This window comes from Molothrus aeneus, chromosome 2 (genome assembly GCF_037042795.1).
Source record: "Molothrus aeneus isolate 106 chromosome 2, BPBGC_Maene_1.0, whole genome shotgun sequence".
In the NCBI taxonomy this organism is placed as follows: Eukaryota; Metazoa; Chordata; class Aves; order Passeriformes; family Icteridae; genus Molothrus; species Molothrus aeneus.
Window position 1 is genome coordinate 56,660,344 of NC_089647.1, and position 16,219 is coordinate 56,676,562.

The following is a 16,219-nucleotide window of genomic DNA, read 5'->3' on the forward strand; positions in this document are numbered from 1 at the left end:
TGGAGGGTTAAACTAATCCATTTAACCTTGAATTTGCAGTAGGTAAAGAGCACACGTGCAATTGTTTCACCTCACCTTCCACAGGTTAAGCTGTGGCAACACATCTGCTTAGTCTAAGCTGCTCATCTCCATTTCTGGGTGCATGGTGCTGGCACAACAGTGCTGAGACTCTTCTGAATTCAAATTCAGCATTGCAGCATGAGAGGGAGGTCAAAACAAGGACTAAAAATTCAGCCAGGCCCATAAGGACAGTGCAGTCTCCAGCAATGTTCATTGGGGATAAAGCATGACAGAACTTTTTCCAGCAATTCATTTTTCAGTGCCATATGTAATCAGATGATGAACTTAAGTCATAAGCATCCTCCAGTGAAATGACATCTACATGAGTGCCTTCCTTCTGACACATTGAAAATTGAACATAAACTGGCAGGAATTCAGATAAACAGCTCCACAGAAGATACTCCCAGATTTGCAGCTGATGATCTCCAGATCTGCTGTATAAGCAAGAAGTCTCCACCTGTTCATGCATAAACAAGATTAAAAAACCCAAGCAGATGGTGACTTAATCCCCAGCTCCATCACCACTGACGTTAGACCAAATGAGGAACACGCCTCGCTAAAACCTTTGCTTATACTGGAAAAACCTTCAAAACTTGGTGTCTGTGAGGGCAAATTATTGCCATTCCAAAGCACTGCACTGATGGGGTGATTTCAGCCTATAAAGGGAGACAGCTGACTTTAAACACTGATTATAGGCACAGAGTATTCAACAGGATCAAGCAGCAACTGAACACGCAGAAGTGGAAAACCCATGCCTCAAGCAATCCATCCTGAGGAACAGAGGAGCAAAGAGCTGTCCATGTCCCACCACCTTAGGATCACTTGGAGTGGCCACCCCCTTGTTCAAACTATCAACTAGCATTAAAATACACAAGAACAGCCAGAACTGCTGCTGCTATTCCAGCAGGTTTAAAAACATGCCCTATGCTAAGGATGTTTCTTAAAAGGGAAGCAGAAGCTTGTCCCTGCTGTCCTGGTTCCCCTTCCCTCAGCTCCTGCTCAAAGGCACACTCTCTACAGCTAACAGGAGTCCTACACCAGCCAAAGGAATCCCTTCACATCTGGGGCTGGGGAGGAGGGCCAGACACCCATCACAAAAAGGAATAATTGCTCCTGTATGATTACAGCATAGCAGCAGTGAATTTTACACTGCTGATAATGGGGTTCCTGTGGTGCAGGAGCCTCTGGGAAGGTTCCAGAGCAAGGAGAAGGACATCTCTGTCTCAAACCTTCACAGATCTGAAAGTTAACCTGCTGCAAGCATGAAGCTTTACCCTCCTAAATCATTTTACTCCTTTTCTCTTCTATGGGACAATTTGCCAACAGAATCTCCAGTAGGAAATGCTGAAAGGAAAGTTTCTTCTTCAGGAGCACACTCCACCACACACTGCTCCACTTGACATTGCCCTCCTGCCTGAAAGAAGGAAAGAACCCACATAGCAACCTCCAGACTCTTTCAGACTGATAAAAATGTACCCAGTTCAGAATTTTTTTTCTTATTAATGAATAAAACTGGGGACTGGCGGGGGGGGGGGGGGGGGGGAGGCAAGGGGAAGAAATCATATGGTGTTCATTAAAACCAAATGTTTTGGTCAAGTTTTAGGAAATCTAAAATCCAGGGGGATGGATCTACATCATTCTTATGATGTTCCTATAAGGAAATACACAGCAGGTTTTCCCCAAGCTGCAGATCCAGGTCCAAATCTGTCCTTTAAGGTCCCCTAAGCAGGTAGCTGTGTCACAGGTACACACACACTCAAAGATAACACATATGGGGTACAATAACTGAACCATTCAAGCAACTGCTCACTAGACAGCTTTGGTCAAAATTAGGCCGGAGTTCAAACCAGCCCAGCCCCAGCTCACTCGGTCAGAACAGCCAGGGGAGCACAGCTCAGACAGCAGAGGCAGCTGTAATGCCTGCAGCAGCTGCAGGAGAGCACACATAATGACATTCCCAGTGCCTAATGCACATGGAAAGAATCAGGTTCCTTGTAAAAGCACAGGTTCACCTTCCCTCTTTCAGCACCACAGTGATGGCCAGGAAGTCTTTTCAGAGTGGTTGACTGTTCCAGACCCAAGGGCCTGGTGTCAGAAACACCCAGACACAAGCATTGTCTCAGTGGTACAGGACCTCCACACCTCTAAACTGATGGGCATAAATGTCTGACCTTCCAAAGAGCCAGTGCTTCATGTCAAATGGTCTGAGAGCTTAAAATCAGCTTTTACACAGGGTTTAAAATAGTAGACATTTGAACAATAACACCTAAGTCAGTGTTATTTCATTTGTATTAACACAAATCTGAAGTAACAGTTTGACCCAATTTATTATTTTCCTGCTTGTATTAATTTTACGTAGCAAAAAGTTCTTATTTAAGCAACCACATTCAACTAGCATTAGAAATTTTACCTAACAGAAAATATACCATTATCAAGATATTTTAAAGCATGTTGTTTTCAGTAAGAGTTCAATTTGTGCTTATATTTCAGAGTTTGCATGTTCATAGAAAGCTTACAGACATCTGGATTTCAGTTCAGGATTTATTTGCATACAAAAATATATTATAATGGAGAAAGCATTAAAGTCTTCAACTATATAAAATTACAAATATATTTGCATAAAAGCAACTTTAAATTAAAATTCAAGCTATATTTTAAAGCAAAATACAGCTCTAACATTTAAGTTATTCCATCTGCCGCAAAGTAAAAAAAAAACAAAACAAACCAAAACCAAAAACACCCAAAAAAACCCAAACCCCAAAACCAATGTTGCCAGTTAAATACTTGTAGGAGTTCACAAAGGTTATGTTCAGAGGGTATCTTGAGCAAAGTTATCAGACAAGGGCAGCAGTTCTCACTGATTGATGTCACTTATCCTTCAGAGGACAACCACATGCAAGCACAATGCTGAAAATTCATTTCACATACCTGAAAATACAGAACAAGAAAGATCACTAAGCTCTCTATTAAATAAGATTGCATGTTGTTGATGTATCAGACACTTGCCTATGCCCAGCTTGCTAGACTGCCTGACGAGCCAAATTATGTCTTTTTTTAAGTTAACATGAAAGCTGAAATGCTGGTGGGCTAAAAAGACAAGGCAAGTACTGTTCTAACAAGTGCATTAGGCTTGAAAAGGTATGTGTACAACAAAAGGTATCTGTACAAAGTTCTGTGTAACCTCAAGCATATACATACAACTCCTCAAAAATGTGGTGATAAATGCCAGATGGAAGTTGGACTTCTTCCTCACTCTACAGTGAAACTGTACAAATGAAACTCTGCTGAGATCACTGGAGATTTGTCTAGTTGGGATTAAAAAAAAATCACACCAAAAAAAAGCACAAAACCACAGAGCAGGTGGTAGTTCCTGCCTTCACCCTTGATGTGCTTTGCAAGGGAAAAATAAAATCTACGAATTTTAGGCAGCCCCTTTAGAGCTGCAACACAGCAATGGAAATATTTGTCAGTTTGGGATACACAAACCTTCAAAAACTTGGATTTCTTTCAGAAGAGTGGTCAATTACATTTCTGTGGTAAAGATGGTGTTAGCTCAAGCTGACTTCCATGACAGAAGACAGGAAACTAAAAAAATGTATTTTAAGTATGAGAAGTGAAACCAGGATTAAGATACAGGCAAGACAGCAGGGAAGCAGGAACTCATAAGGCCAGCTGTCTTGAATTAAGTCCATATCTTCAAGAAATACAGGGAAGAGAAAACACCTAATGAGCACACACAACTCTCAGTTCATATTTTGAGAGGGCTTTGTTTATACTGCTACTTAGGTCTAGTCCTACAACTTGTTGGTTTGGGCTCTATAGCCTAGTCCCACATAAAAAAAACCCAACCTGAAATGCAAAAGAAATGGTATGATGTCCACAACATAAGAAGCAAAGAAGAGGAAGAAGCAAAAGGAATAGGCAAAAACGAATAGGCAGAGTACATGGCTGGAAACAGTTGGCCTGTTTTTTGCTTGTTTTTCTTTAAAAATCATAATGAAGAATAGCTGAAAGATACAATTTCTAGATAGTAGCAGAAAAAGTGATCCAAGTTCCATTCCTGGTAAAAACAAGCACAAATAAGATTTTGACATTAAGTCAACAGATACAGATATCTGCTCCTTCATTCTTTCATAAAGCAAAGTCTAGAACAAAAAGATTGTTCCTCACATAAGGACACTCCTCCAGTTACTTAGCTTCATAATGACGAAATAGATCACCAGTTTCTAAACTGAGATTTGAGTATTGAAGAAACTGATGTTTATTTATCCATCCACTGTCAAGGAGGGGTGAATTGCTGCTGACTCAGAGGTGGGACCAGGGGTTCATTGAGTTCAGCCTTTGTCACACAGGATAAACTGCACATTCAGGCAGAGTCTGAATTTAGTCTGTGTTACCTTCTTATCCAGATAATGATCCATAGGACTAGCAAACTAAAAGGAAGCAACATTATATAAAATACTTCTATTCTTCTCTTCCCTCTCTCCCTATACTTTGGCTTTCAACATTCTTTGTAACAAGTTCCAAGTGAGATGCAAACAACTAATAAAAACCTACTTACTTGCTAGTGTTCTGTCAAGATCAGCAATGAAGTCCTCCAGCTCTTTAGTGTCTCCAAGCTTTGCTGCAAAACGAGGGGCAACACTGATTAGACATGACATGTTCCTCTGGCTAGAAGAAACACTAGAAACACACAAGCCTCCGAATTATTTTCAGGGGTAGCAAAGATGCTGTGGATTATCATCAGCAAAGTTCAGTAGAGCTGCTGCAATGTCCAAAAGCACTTGGAGAACATGGGAGACTGAGCTGAAGTTCTAGCTTTCCTAGTTTTCTACTTGACAGAAGCAACACAAAGCAATACTTTATGTAGTCTCCTTAAAAAGAAGGGGCTGCAGTGAAGAATAAAAGATACCTATCAACTAACCTGTGTCTTTGCTACTGTGGCCATCTCTCCTGTTTCATCTCTTCAGATGCTGTGTGCATGGCCCTAATCAACCCCTTGAGCTCCCAGCCCTACTCAAACCTCTACCCTTTAAAATCATGTCAGCATCACAGGTTTACTATGCTGCCAGATCCTTTCATCTTGGTCCATACACTATAAATGTGGAACCAAACATCCACCAAATTTTCCACTTCTGGCAACACCACTGGTTCCACTCAATCTAGTTTTACTGCAAGTTTCTTCCTCATCTCATGTCTGTGGTCTTTGCCAAGCCAGTTTCAACTCTGTCTTCTCATCAGGAAGAGCATCTTGTTCTTTAGTGTAATTCTTCACCAAATATTTCCTGACAGTTCAGCTGAGCTCTTTTTTTGCTACTTCACAGAAACTGTTACTCATTATTTCTCCCCAGTGTCCCACTAATTGAAAAGAAAGCATTTAACTTGTTTTTTTGTGACTGGTCACTGTGGAAAAGATATGGAAGTGTGAAAGGCTATTGAACATGCACCTGAGGAGAGTGCAGAGCTGTAACAAAAGCACCATGTAGTACAAACATATGAGTGTTCACTTATTGACATGTCTGCTCCAGAGTTAATCCAAGTTAACCTGAATGAAACACTGTTCTGAGAAGTCAGATCAGCTGCAAGACAGAAGCCTCTTTGCAACAGCATCGCTTCAGAGGAGGAAGGAATTGCTAACACATGGTTTGTATAAGCACTGTGTAAGGTCTGTATGGATCTGAGCAATTGTGTTTACTTAAATGGCAGCATATGGCTTCAGAGGAGTCCCTCTAGCCCTGCATGCAGGCTAAGCATTTTTATATAGAGACATGGGACACTTAAGCCACTCAGTTGCATCAGTAAAAAAGTAACACAAGTTAATAATTACTCCTTATCAGCCAAAAAAATACAATTTTTTTTAGCTCAGTGTTTCAAAACCAAAAGACTTACCAGGCCACCTGCAAAGTACAGATGCAGAATGCTATTGCCATTTATAATCAAGACAACAATACTTGGATCTGTAGTGTGCTCAACAGTAATACTTAGTCTTGTTGTCATTAAAAAAAATAAGCCAAACCCAAAACCCAACAAAAACAACAACCCACCAAGAAAAAGAAACACCAAAATGAAAAAAAAACCAAACCATGCAAGCATGTGAATCCTGGCTCCCAGCAAGAAGCCCATATAATTGAAGAGTAGGAAGAAATGCCAACAGCTAAAATTAAGATACCTTTACAAGGAGTTACTGAAGGGGATGGCAAGCTTGGAGTAGATGCAGTTGAAGAGTTGAGTTTTTCATCACTGAGACTGAAACTATTTCTATAGAGGGAATCTGCACCTGTAAAAAAGCAAGATTATAAAGGAAATTTGACACCTTCTGCAAGTTTGCAATATAATTGAAACCCAAAATGCAGCCTTTCCTATACAGACTTCTAAGTCTGCAGAACTCAAATTAAGTCTTCAAAAGCAGAGAAGTGAATAAACCCTTTATTGTGTGAAGGCTGCTGCTCCCACTCCTACTGTTAAAGAGAAAGCAGGCCTAGGCTCAATCCTCATCCCCAATAAGGAAAGTGTTAGCTTTCCCTGAAGTCAGCACCATTTGAAAAATTAAACAGAAACTACAATTATCCTTTATCAGCAAAATTAGATCTAGTAGGACCTGCCTGATTCACAATATTCTGGGAAATTCTGTTACCTAAATTGTTCAAAAGTTACCAAAAACCCCTGAATAGAGAGCTCCAGGACAAGGACAAGCCCCCAGAATAAAGAATATATTTAGGGTTGTCCTTTATCCCCAAAGCAAGCACACCTCTCTCTCCATACATTACTCTGCTGCTTTAGGTATGGCATTTTTAATACCTTTCTTCTGTGACTCTGGAGTTCATGAAGCAGTACACTGGTACACAAGATATCCTGCAATCCTATTTTAGGTGAACTTCCAAAGAAAGCCTTATATGCCCTGGAAAGGCACAGAAAAGGCCCCAATACCATTTTGATGTTCTTGTATTTTAGAGAAGGCCTTAAGCTCAAAAAGCATCAAAAAGTATCTTTATGTGCAGGGGCACCCCAAGTATTAGTCCTGGCTCCACTGGAAGGAGGCTCTGTCATCCCACTAGAGACTCTAAAACTGCTTGTCCTGCAGTGTCCAGCCAGCGACCTGAAAACTGTGCTTCTACAAAAAGACACCACTGAGATGCAAACATGGCCAGGGTCTCCATTTTCTTTGCACATTGCCCAGGATATCAATATATGTCTTAATATACAGGGTGGTGACTACCACTGCTTGCCACGAGGCAGCAATCCTGCTCCCTGCAGCACACACAGCCCCTGTCCCTGGAGCCACAGCCTGGGAGGGGCTGCACTGCAGCACCAAGCCCACTGAAGAGAGAACTCTCACACTTCCTTGGATGCCTGTCCCATTTGCTGTGCCAGGAGAGCGCTGCTTTAGCTATTTGAGGGTGTCTTGATGAATTGGCAAAAGGGGCAGGCCCACAGCTTGCCTTGCCAAGATCTGCACATCTGCACCTCTACTGAACATCTGGATGTCTCCAGACAGCAGACACTGAGACCATCCTCTGGCAGACCTGGGCCTTAAGTTCAGCTGTCTTTGGGAAGAAGAGTGTGTGTCCCCAGCCACCTCCTCTGGCCTGCTGTCCTGTCCAGCACAAAAGCAGCTTCCACAGGAGCACACAGGCACAGTGACAAGGCAGACCAGACAACTGCACCTACAAAGCCTCTCAGATCTTCCCTCAGCAATAAAAGCTGATTTATTTGTTCTTTGCCGGCTTCCAAGCTCACCTCTGTTATAATACACACCAAAAAGACTTGGGAGAAAAGCTTCAACCTGGAATACTTTCTTCTTTCCCATGCATTTTGGCCCACCACTGGGCTGTATTTTCAGTTTCCTCTGCCATCATCTCAGATCCTGTTCTGGCAAACACGCATGGCCCACAGCACCACACAAATGGGAGTGATGATGTGACTGACATCTCTCAGCTGGGGCTACTGCCACCTGCTCAGCCCCCACTTGGTATTTCTTGTTTGTAGACATGGGTATAGAGTTTGATGGCTTCTTCAAACTACCCCCTAATTGCAATTCCTTTATCTCCACTCTTAAGAAGTGCAGTTCTCTCTAAACTTCAGCAGATCAAAACCAAGCTATTGGAACCAGTTGGATTCCAACCAATTGGAACTTTGAATGCAAGAAAGACTTCACAAATACAATGCAGAAATAAGATCATTTTAGATAGAAAAATGGGGGGGGAAAGATAAGCCATTTTAAAAGTAGCTCCTAAGAACAGAAAAAACCATTAAAAATAACCTAAGGATGAAAGAAATCTGGTAGTGCTCTGCAGTGATGTGTGCCACCAGTGCTGTACCACACCACATGAACCCTGTACATTAACTGATACTTTCTCTCCACTAAAGGTACGGCAAATTTCCTCTGAAATCAGTTTACAGGACAACTGCCTACTGAGGCTACATTTTTTCAGCCAAGATGCAAACCCCAGTGACTAAGAAACACAGAATGGAAAATTCTAGCTGTTCAGGACAAAACCCCAAGCAACTTGTAATAGCTGACACAAACAGTGCTCTAGCCAAGACTGTAGTTCACTGAAACACTGACAGAACAGACCAAAGATAAAACACTTTTCAGGCTATTTATTTGAAAAGAATAGAACAAGAATTTCCAAATTAATTCATATTTTAAAGGTTTTATGGCTCATTGAATTAAAAAAAATACAGAGAACTATGGTTATAAATCTGCGTATACTTTTAATGTGAACTCTCTGATACTAACATCCAGACACCAAATGTAGCAAGGCTGGGTTGACATCAGAAAGTGTAATTTCATACTGGCTTCCACAAACATTATGCTGGGAAATATTTACAACTGGGCAAAGAGAAAATATGACAAAACTGTTGCTTTAAATCTCTGAATGTTTTTCTCCCAGTTTCAAAAGGTGAAATGTTTTCACATAACAATGTTATCTTCTGATGGGTCATAATAGTTTCAGGAAAATATCAACATTTATCTTTCTCAAAGCAAAAATATACTTTAGCTACTGACTGTGGCTTATTCATGCCACCAAGCATCAGAAATTCTAGTGATGTAAGGAGGAATGCACTGACTCCACCAGCAAGGTCACCATAACTGCTGAAAACAATGTAAAAATACTTATGACAAGCAGCACAGAAAAATATCCTCTTTGCAAAGGGTGGCTGTAGGGCAGAAAGCTCTGGGAAAAGGACACTTCAGTCTTTGCTCTCTACCAGCTGCCAAAGCCAAGATTTGCTCATTCACCTCCAATAATGGCTCTTGGAAGAGTTCCACTGCCAAACAAATACAACATCCTCTGCAACCCAATAACCAGGGGCTGATGCCAAGGATCTCATTGCTGCTGTCCTTCCTCACCCAGCTCCTTCTCACCCACCACAAGTTTGTAATTCCTTACCTGTTTTTCACTTTGTACATTGATTCTAGTGCCTGTGCTCTTATGTAATAGGCCTTAAAATCAGAGTTTTGTCAGTGAGTTGATTTGCATCAGTCAGGCTACACTGCAAAATTAGGGGGTAGGAATAAATATGGGTGGATTTTACTTTGGCAAAGTAATCTGTAGTTAGTATAACTCTACTGCTCCAGTGTATGGTTAAACCACAAAATAAACCATGGCAACACCATGTAAATATAGAAATGGCCCCATGAAATGAGCAATTGAAAGGCTCTCGGCAGTAATGGACTGAAGGAGGAAAACCTCAAACTTCTCATTTCAAAACAGGCAATGGAAAAATTCAGCTGTGTAGCTTCTTTAGTATCATGCTCTTTCTAGTACCATGGCTCAGTTTTGAAGAGCACTGGAGCTGGTAACATTTTTACTGCAGTTTTCAGTGGGAAAAGTTCTAGGGGAAAAAGTAAAAGCACATCCATAAAGCTTTCAGAGAAAAGCTTCACAAGTCCACTCAAGTGTCTACAAATCATGAATTCATTATGAAACAGTAACTCAGCACTTAATGAGCAGACTGCACAAATAATTCCTAACAGAACATAGCCTACTTGCTAAAAAAAGCAGAAAAAAATCTGGAAATTGTAATGTCACCAGCAGAAGTGAGAAATATTCATGATGCAAAAAGCCTGTTTCAAAATGTGTATGTTTCAGCCCCCAAGGACAGTGTTTATTTTTATCATCATCACAGTTACACTTGCTGCATTGTTTATTTTTGTGGGGATTTTGCCTAGCTAACAAACATCTGTTCCAATACTGACTAAAAAAATGACACCTTTTCTCTATTGACACATCTCAGCATCATTATTTAAAGGATTTCAAATCACATAGTTACACAAAAGTGATCAAGGAAGCCTGAAATCCAGATGCACAAGCACGTTTTCTCATTATGTACAAAGCTTACCTTCCCACTCCCCCCCTATGCTTACCAGCTATGAGGCAATTTCCAACTCCAGCCCTCCCTTTTACTTAATCTTCCTTTCTAATGAGTAAGAGCAATGGGTATGCTGAAGTGACAAGAACAGGAAATCTTCTGAAAATTGCATTTCTCAGCACACTGAAATACCTGTAAAGAAGGCTATGCACCTGAAACTTCCAATTTTTCTTCCCCTTGTGCATATCAGTAATGTAATAAAAGTTTATTTCTCAGATCATTTAACAAAAGGGACTTTCTCCAGAAGAGAAAGTCTTCACTTTTTTCATTAGAAGCATTTTATTGTTCTCTTGTTTGAGACAAGCCATAGGAAGTTCACAGGCACAATCTACCTCCTTTTCATGTTACAAGACTGGCATTTGCTGCAGAGACCAAAGGCTCATCTACTTCACATCCTGTTTCTCACACCAACTCGCAGCAGATGACTGTACAGGAGCTTCAAAGTGGTGCAGCCACACACTGAGAGCTGCAGGATGAGCTCTCCCAAGTTCTCCCAATGCAGGTACCACTCTCTTTCCTGAGACACCAGTGGCACCAGCCCGAGCAGTCCCCAATGGCCCCATCCCTCCTGCTGGGATTTTATCAAGTTGGTTTTGAGTATGTGAACTTTTAATATCAATAATAACTTAAGGCAATATCTTTAACTGTTCACAAAAGAAATAACACCTCATTTCTTTGAAGCATGCTGATTTAATTTGACTTCCTCATACTGGTGAGGTAGCAGTCACTTTCCTAATGTCACTTAGGATTCTCCAGAAGACTGTCTTGTCCCCACCCAAAACATCTCTTTTTTGCCAGACAGTCACAGGCTATTTAAGCATTTGGAAAATATTTTACATCTTCAATCATTTCTGTTGCCTTTTTCTTTGCCTTCTTTATGGTCACATATTACAAGACTGACAATGCAAACAGGTTTGTCAGGGTAAGTGCTGCAGTTCTAACAGGGGCTGATGCTTCATCTCTGGATGGCCCAGGCATTAGCAGGAGCACCTGGAGACATCCACAGCCACATCCATGGAAACACAAGTGCCGGCACTACACCAGGCACTGAGTGTTAAAAGACCCTGCTCAACCCCTGCACCTACTTGACTTTAAAATCATAAAATTAAAAGCTCTAGATGCACTCAGGATTTCTTTCTTGTGGTTGAAAGCCATGAGGCATTGCTCATTTATTTACCGCTAAAAAATAACTACAAAGAACACTGCTGCCTGTACAAGTACAAGAATTGATGAAATTATCTTGCAATGCTCTTAACAGAGAGGCAGGAAGCTGAACCTGCCTCAAGAAAACATGGAGCTACAAGTGTCAAGTATTTCTGAGAGCAAGACACCAGATTATGATGTAGCTTTTCAGTGTTACTGTAACTTTGGCCCAAGAAACACTAAAGCACTTCCCTTCTCTACCTCTCAAAGTCCAACTTCCATTCATTTTCCTAAGTCTAAACTTGGCAGGCTGTCCTGACACTACCATAAACTGTACTGGCACTGACAGGGCATGCATTTTACACAGGCAAGCCTGCACTCTTCTTTGCAAGCTTATTCCAACACAAGAAGACAATGCTATCTGTAAGTTCATTAACACAGCTGCAGCTACACAAGTGCCTTCTGCCAGCACAGCACTCTCTAGCACAAATCCTCCTTTATCACAGCCCAGATATGCTGTGAATAGCAAAGAGTTATAAAGTATTCCTCAGCTTAGAAGCTCCAGCACAATTAACCTAAAGAACGAAGCTGCTGGGCTCCAATTCGTTTGAATGCATCAACTTGAAACATAACTGGTACTCACAGTCCAGAAGCTCTGGAATTCTGGAGTAACTCAGCAGTTGCATCATGATTTCCAGCTCTGACCCAGTCAACTGTGGTGGTTAATGTAATACTCGTGGGCAGAGATCATCACACACAGCTGCACTCACAGCCTCTCTGTTACTGCAGGGTCTAGAGTCCACTGTGCTGTGTACAAGGCTCAGACACAGCCAAGCCAGACCTTGTCCAAAGATCATTTAGTCAAATGACAGGACAAGATGTGGGAGAACAAAGTACTATTGCACCCACTTTTCATACAGGGTCTTCAAAATCCTACTTTTTCTCTAGAGCCAGAAATATGTAATTTAAGAATTTAAAGTAGTATTTTTGGAGCTAGCTCCCTTGGGAGATTTTAAGGTTAAGAGAATATTTTCAGGATTAACTGCATTGACAGAGATCTTCTGTAAACTTTTCTGTTAAATTAAATGGGCTCATGCCCATGGCAGAAACCCCAGGAGAGGAAAGGCTTCCCTGACCCAACTAAACAATACTGTTCAAGTAGAACCACTTGACATCTGTTAGTAGCTGCTCATGAAACTGAATTTAAGGCTGATTCAGGGGCACTGGAACAAACAGTTGCAACAGTTTAAAATGTTTCCTTCCCTTACAGTTCCATCCCTGCGTGGAAAGATACCATTGCAGGAGTGGCCAAAAGATACATATCTTCAGCCACACCACATCAGTTAGGAGGATTAGATCAAACAGCAAACAACAGGTAGCACTAAAACACAATAGTCTGAACTGTTCTACACACACATGATAAAGTGTGCTTGAAATAGTCCTGGCACTGGATAACAAGATTTTACAAAGATATAAAGAATCTTCATTAACAAGACGATCAAACTATCTGCAGATAATATGGTTTTTAAAGATTCATGTTATCAGAACTTACTCTTTCAGCCCAGTTACCCCTTGATTCTGCAGTGGTATTTTAACCTAACCCTTATCACAGTAAGGGCAAGGGCATGAATTCAGCACTATACTGGCTAACACTAAACTACAGAAATCAAAGGGAAAATAAACCAAGAAATACTTGAGTTTGAACTGAAAGGACCTGGGTAAGTAGGCAACTCCCTACACTTACTCTTAAAATAGATGTAGGGTGTGTAGCTGGATTACATCAGACACTAGAGCCTGTTTTATAAAAGGAGCTCTTCATAAATCCACAATTCCTCTCCAACCCTACCAAAACTTCAAAATAAAAAGTTGACTGCACTGAATGACTCCTTTAGGAAGAAGTATTTCACCAGGCCTTTCCTAAGCCATGAGCAGAGCTGGCTGGTTTTGTTTCCTTTCCCTTGAACATAGCTCATAAACTCTGGTGCACCCTCCTGGTCCCTCACATGCCAGTGTCCAGCGATTTCAACCGCTCCAGAGCCACCTTTCACACCATGCATCACCAAGGGGGCAACTCAGGCTTGGGACAGGAATTGAAAAATTGACAAGTTCCTCATACAAGATCTTTGAGGACTTCATATAGAGCCATCAAACCCTGTCTATCCTGCTAACCCCACTACTGCCTTCAGCCTAAATCCATGTGGATTTGCCACACAGATTTTTATTTTCCAGATCTTCCTGACAATCTGATCTGCCTGTTTACATGAGCATGCTGTTTTCTCACCAGGCCTTCTGCCCTGCCAGAGAGCACTGCCACCTTCTTCCAAAGAGCCTTCTTGTCAACTCTAGCAGAGCAATTCTAAGCAGTTTTCAAGATTTAAGTTTTTTGAACCATAGCAGATAGCAATTCTCCATACAAGAAGAAGAAGAAGTTCTAGATATTGGGTTGGGGTTTATAATTTCCAGCAGTAAATTATTTCACTCTATCATTACAAGTGTCTTGATTTTGAGACAAAATAAGTGTATGTGAGAGGTTAACCTATCACAACAAAGACTGCAAAAGAAATATAAGCACTAGGGCAGCCAGTTTGACTCAGTAAAGGCAGATTTCACCTTACACACCCTTGGCCATACGAAAGAAAAATGTTCTGTCTAAATTGGGCACACAGTTCAAAATCCTCCTTGGAGGTAGAGAGATTCTAAGGAGTTTTACACTCAAGTTATGAAACAGAAAAATAGCATCTTGATCCATGTATTTCCACAGAAAAAACCCAAAGGCAGTGTAGGCAAGGTATCCAAGTTCAGGGCAGGTAAAACAATACCTGCCAACAAAATGAATTCCATCCATGATGATGAAATAAAGGGCTCTGATAATCTGGAGACTCTCTGCTCTCACAGCTCAGGTACTAGGGAGATAGCATTAGTGTTTAAGCACTAAATCAACAGAATGGCACCTTAAGTCCACGACTGATAAAGAGGCAGAGCAGAAATTAGAGGAGCAGTCTTATTACAAATAGCCTCAAAACAAGTAAATTTCATCAAGCTTCCCATATAGTTAGGAACTTAGCAAAAAAACCCCCAAAACAAACAAAAAATAAACAAACAAAAAAAAAACACAAAACCCCACAAACCAAGCTCAAAACCCAAATCAGCAAAACTGGTTATATTTTGCATTTAGCAGGACTTATTTCTGAGAAAGTTACCTACTGTTCTCAAAGAGAACAGCAGTTTCCAGCCTCACTATCTAGAAGAGGAAAGATGTTTTCTCTCCCTGATTAGCAAAGCTAGTAAGAGGGGTTGAACTTTTTTCCAATGTTAACCAGAAAAAAATTATTTCCAATTCTACATTTTCTTGCTCCAAGTAGCTTTCTTCCCTTCCTGTTCCATGTCCTGCACACACCACTCACATACATCTAGTGCACTTGGGCACAAGGTAGCTTAAAATCAGCACCTCTGAAACAGTGATAACACTCTCGTGGACGGGTGGATGACCATTCATACAGAGGGAAATCTGGGTCAGTTTCCAGCTGCTGTGGGAAGCACATTTTGGCTCGCTCGCTGTGTCCAGATGATGCTGGTTACCGAGACACAGCGGGCAGTCCCTGCGAGCCTAAGGCACATCTCTCACTGCAGATGCCGGGACGTCCCGGTGTCCCGCAGCCCGACCTTCTCCCAGAGACAGCTCTTCAGGCTCCGCTCCAGCAACTCTCCCCTCCGTCCAACAGCAGCGATAGAATCAGCGGGGCCAGACTGTGCCTCCCTGCACTTCCAGCCCAGAACGTGACCGAGAAGGAGCTGCGTTTATAGAAACAGCCGCGTCCCTGCCCCGCTCAGAGAGGGCGACGTGCTGGTTTAGCACCCGCTCTAGAGCGTCGCTTCCCGGCCGCCCCCCGCCCCCGGAGCCGGCACGGACGGACCGACGGACACTCACTCTCGGAGTCGCTGAGGCCGCTGCCGTCGCTGACGCTGGCGCTGCTCCGCCGCTTCATGCGCTCCAGGTGCTCGCCGTAGAAGAAGCGGCGCCGGCCGGCGGGGCAGGAGAACTCGGCCAGCACCGCGTCGAACTCGCCCAGCGCCTCCGCCAGGTCCCCACCGTCCTCCCCCGGCCCTGCCAGGCGGCGACAGCGGCGTCAGGACCGGACCGGCCCGACCCTGACCCGCCCGCCCCCCGCGCCCCCACCCCTGCGGAGGAAAGGGAGGGAAGGAGGAGAAGGAAAAAAGGAGGACAAGGAAAAAAGGAGGTCCCGCCCGCCGCTCCCACCTTGCCCCGCCGGGCGCTGGGCTGCTGGAGGCTTCATGGCTGCGGCGGCGGCGGCGGACGGAGATGCCCGAGCGCCGCTGCCGCCTCCCGCCGCCAGCGTGAGCGGCCGGCCCCGCTGCTGCTGCCCCGCTTATAGCGCGGCGGGGCGGGGCGGGGCGGGGCGGGGAGGAGGCGGCCCCCGGGCGGTGCAGGTGCGCCCGGCCGGGGCTGTCCCGGCGCCGCGGTCCCGCCAGCAGCGCCGCCGCCAGCGGGAAGCGTCGCCCGTGGCCGCCCGGCCGCCAGCGGGAGCGCGGCTGCCTCGGGAGGATCGCGCTGCGCTAAGCCCGGCTCCGGCTGTGTGCTGCGGAGGGAGGATCCAGCGGGAGTCAGAGCCGGCTGCGA

The 16,219-nt window shown here is 43.3% G+C and overlaps 1 protein-coding gene across 1 annotated transcript; it reads right to left on the reverse strand.

Annotated features, from left to right (window-relative positions):
• Window positions 1-2,583: 2,583 nt before the first annotated feature.
• On the reverse strand, window positions 2,584-15,935 carry RGCC (regulator of cell cycle). The gene is made up of 5 exons (XM_066571440.1): window positions 15,839-15,935; window positions 15,509-15,685; window positions 6,230-6,337; window positions 4,622-4,684; window positions 2,584-2,988 (listed from the first exon to the last, which is right to left on the reverse strand). The coding sequence occupies exons 1-5, from the start codon at window positions 15,873-15,875 to the stop codon at window positions 2,981-2,983; spliced, it is 393 nt and encodes a 130-aa protein (XP_066427537.1). The 5' UTR covers window positions 15,876-15,935; the 3' UTR covers window positions 2,584-2,980.
• Between the last annotated feature and the right edge of the window lie 284 nt (window positions 15,936-16,219).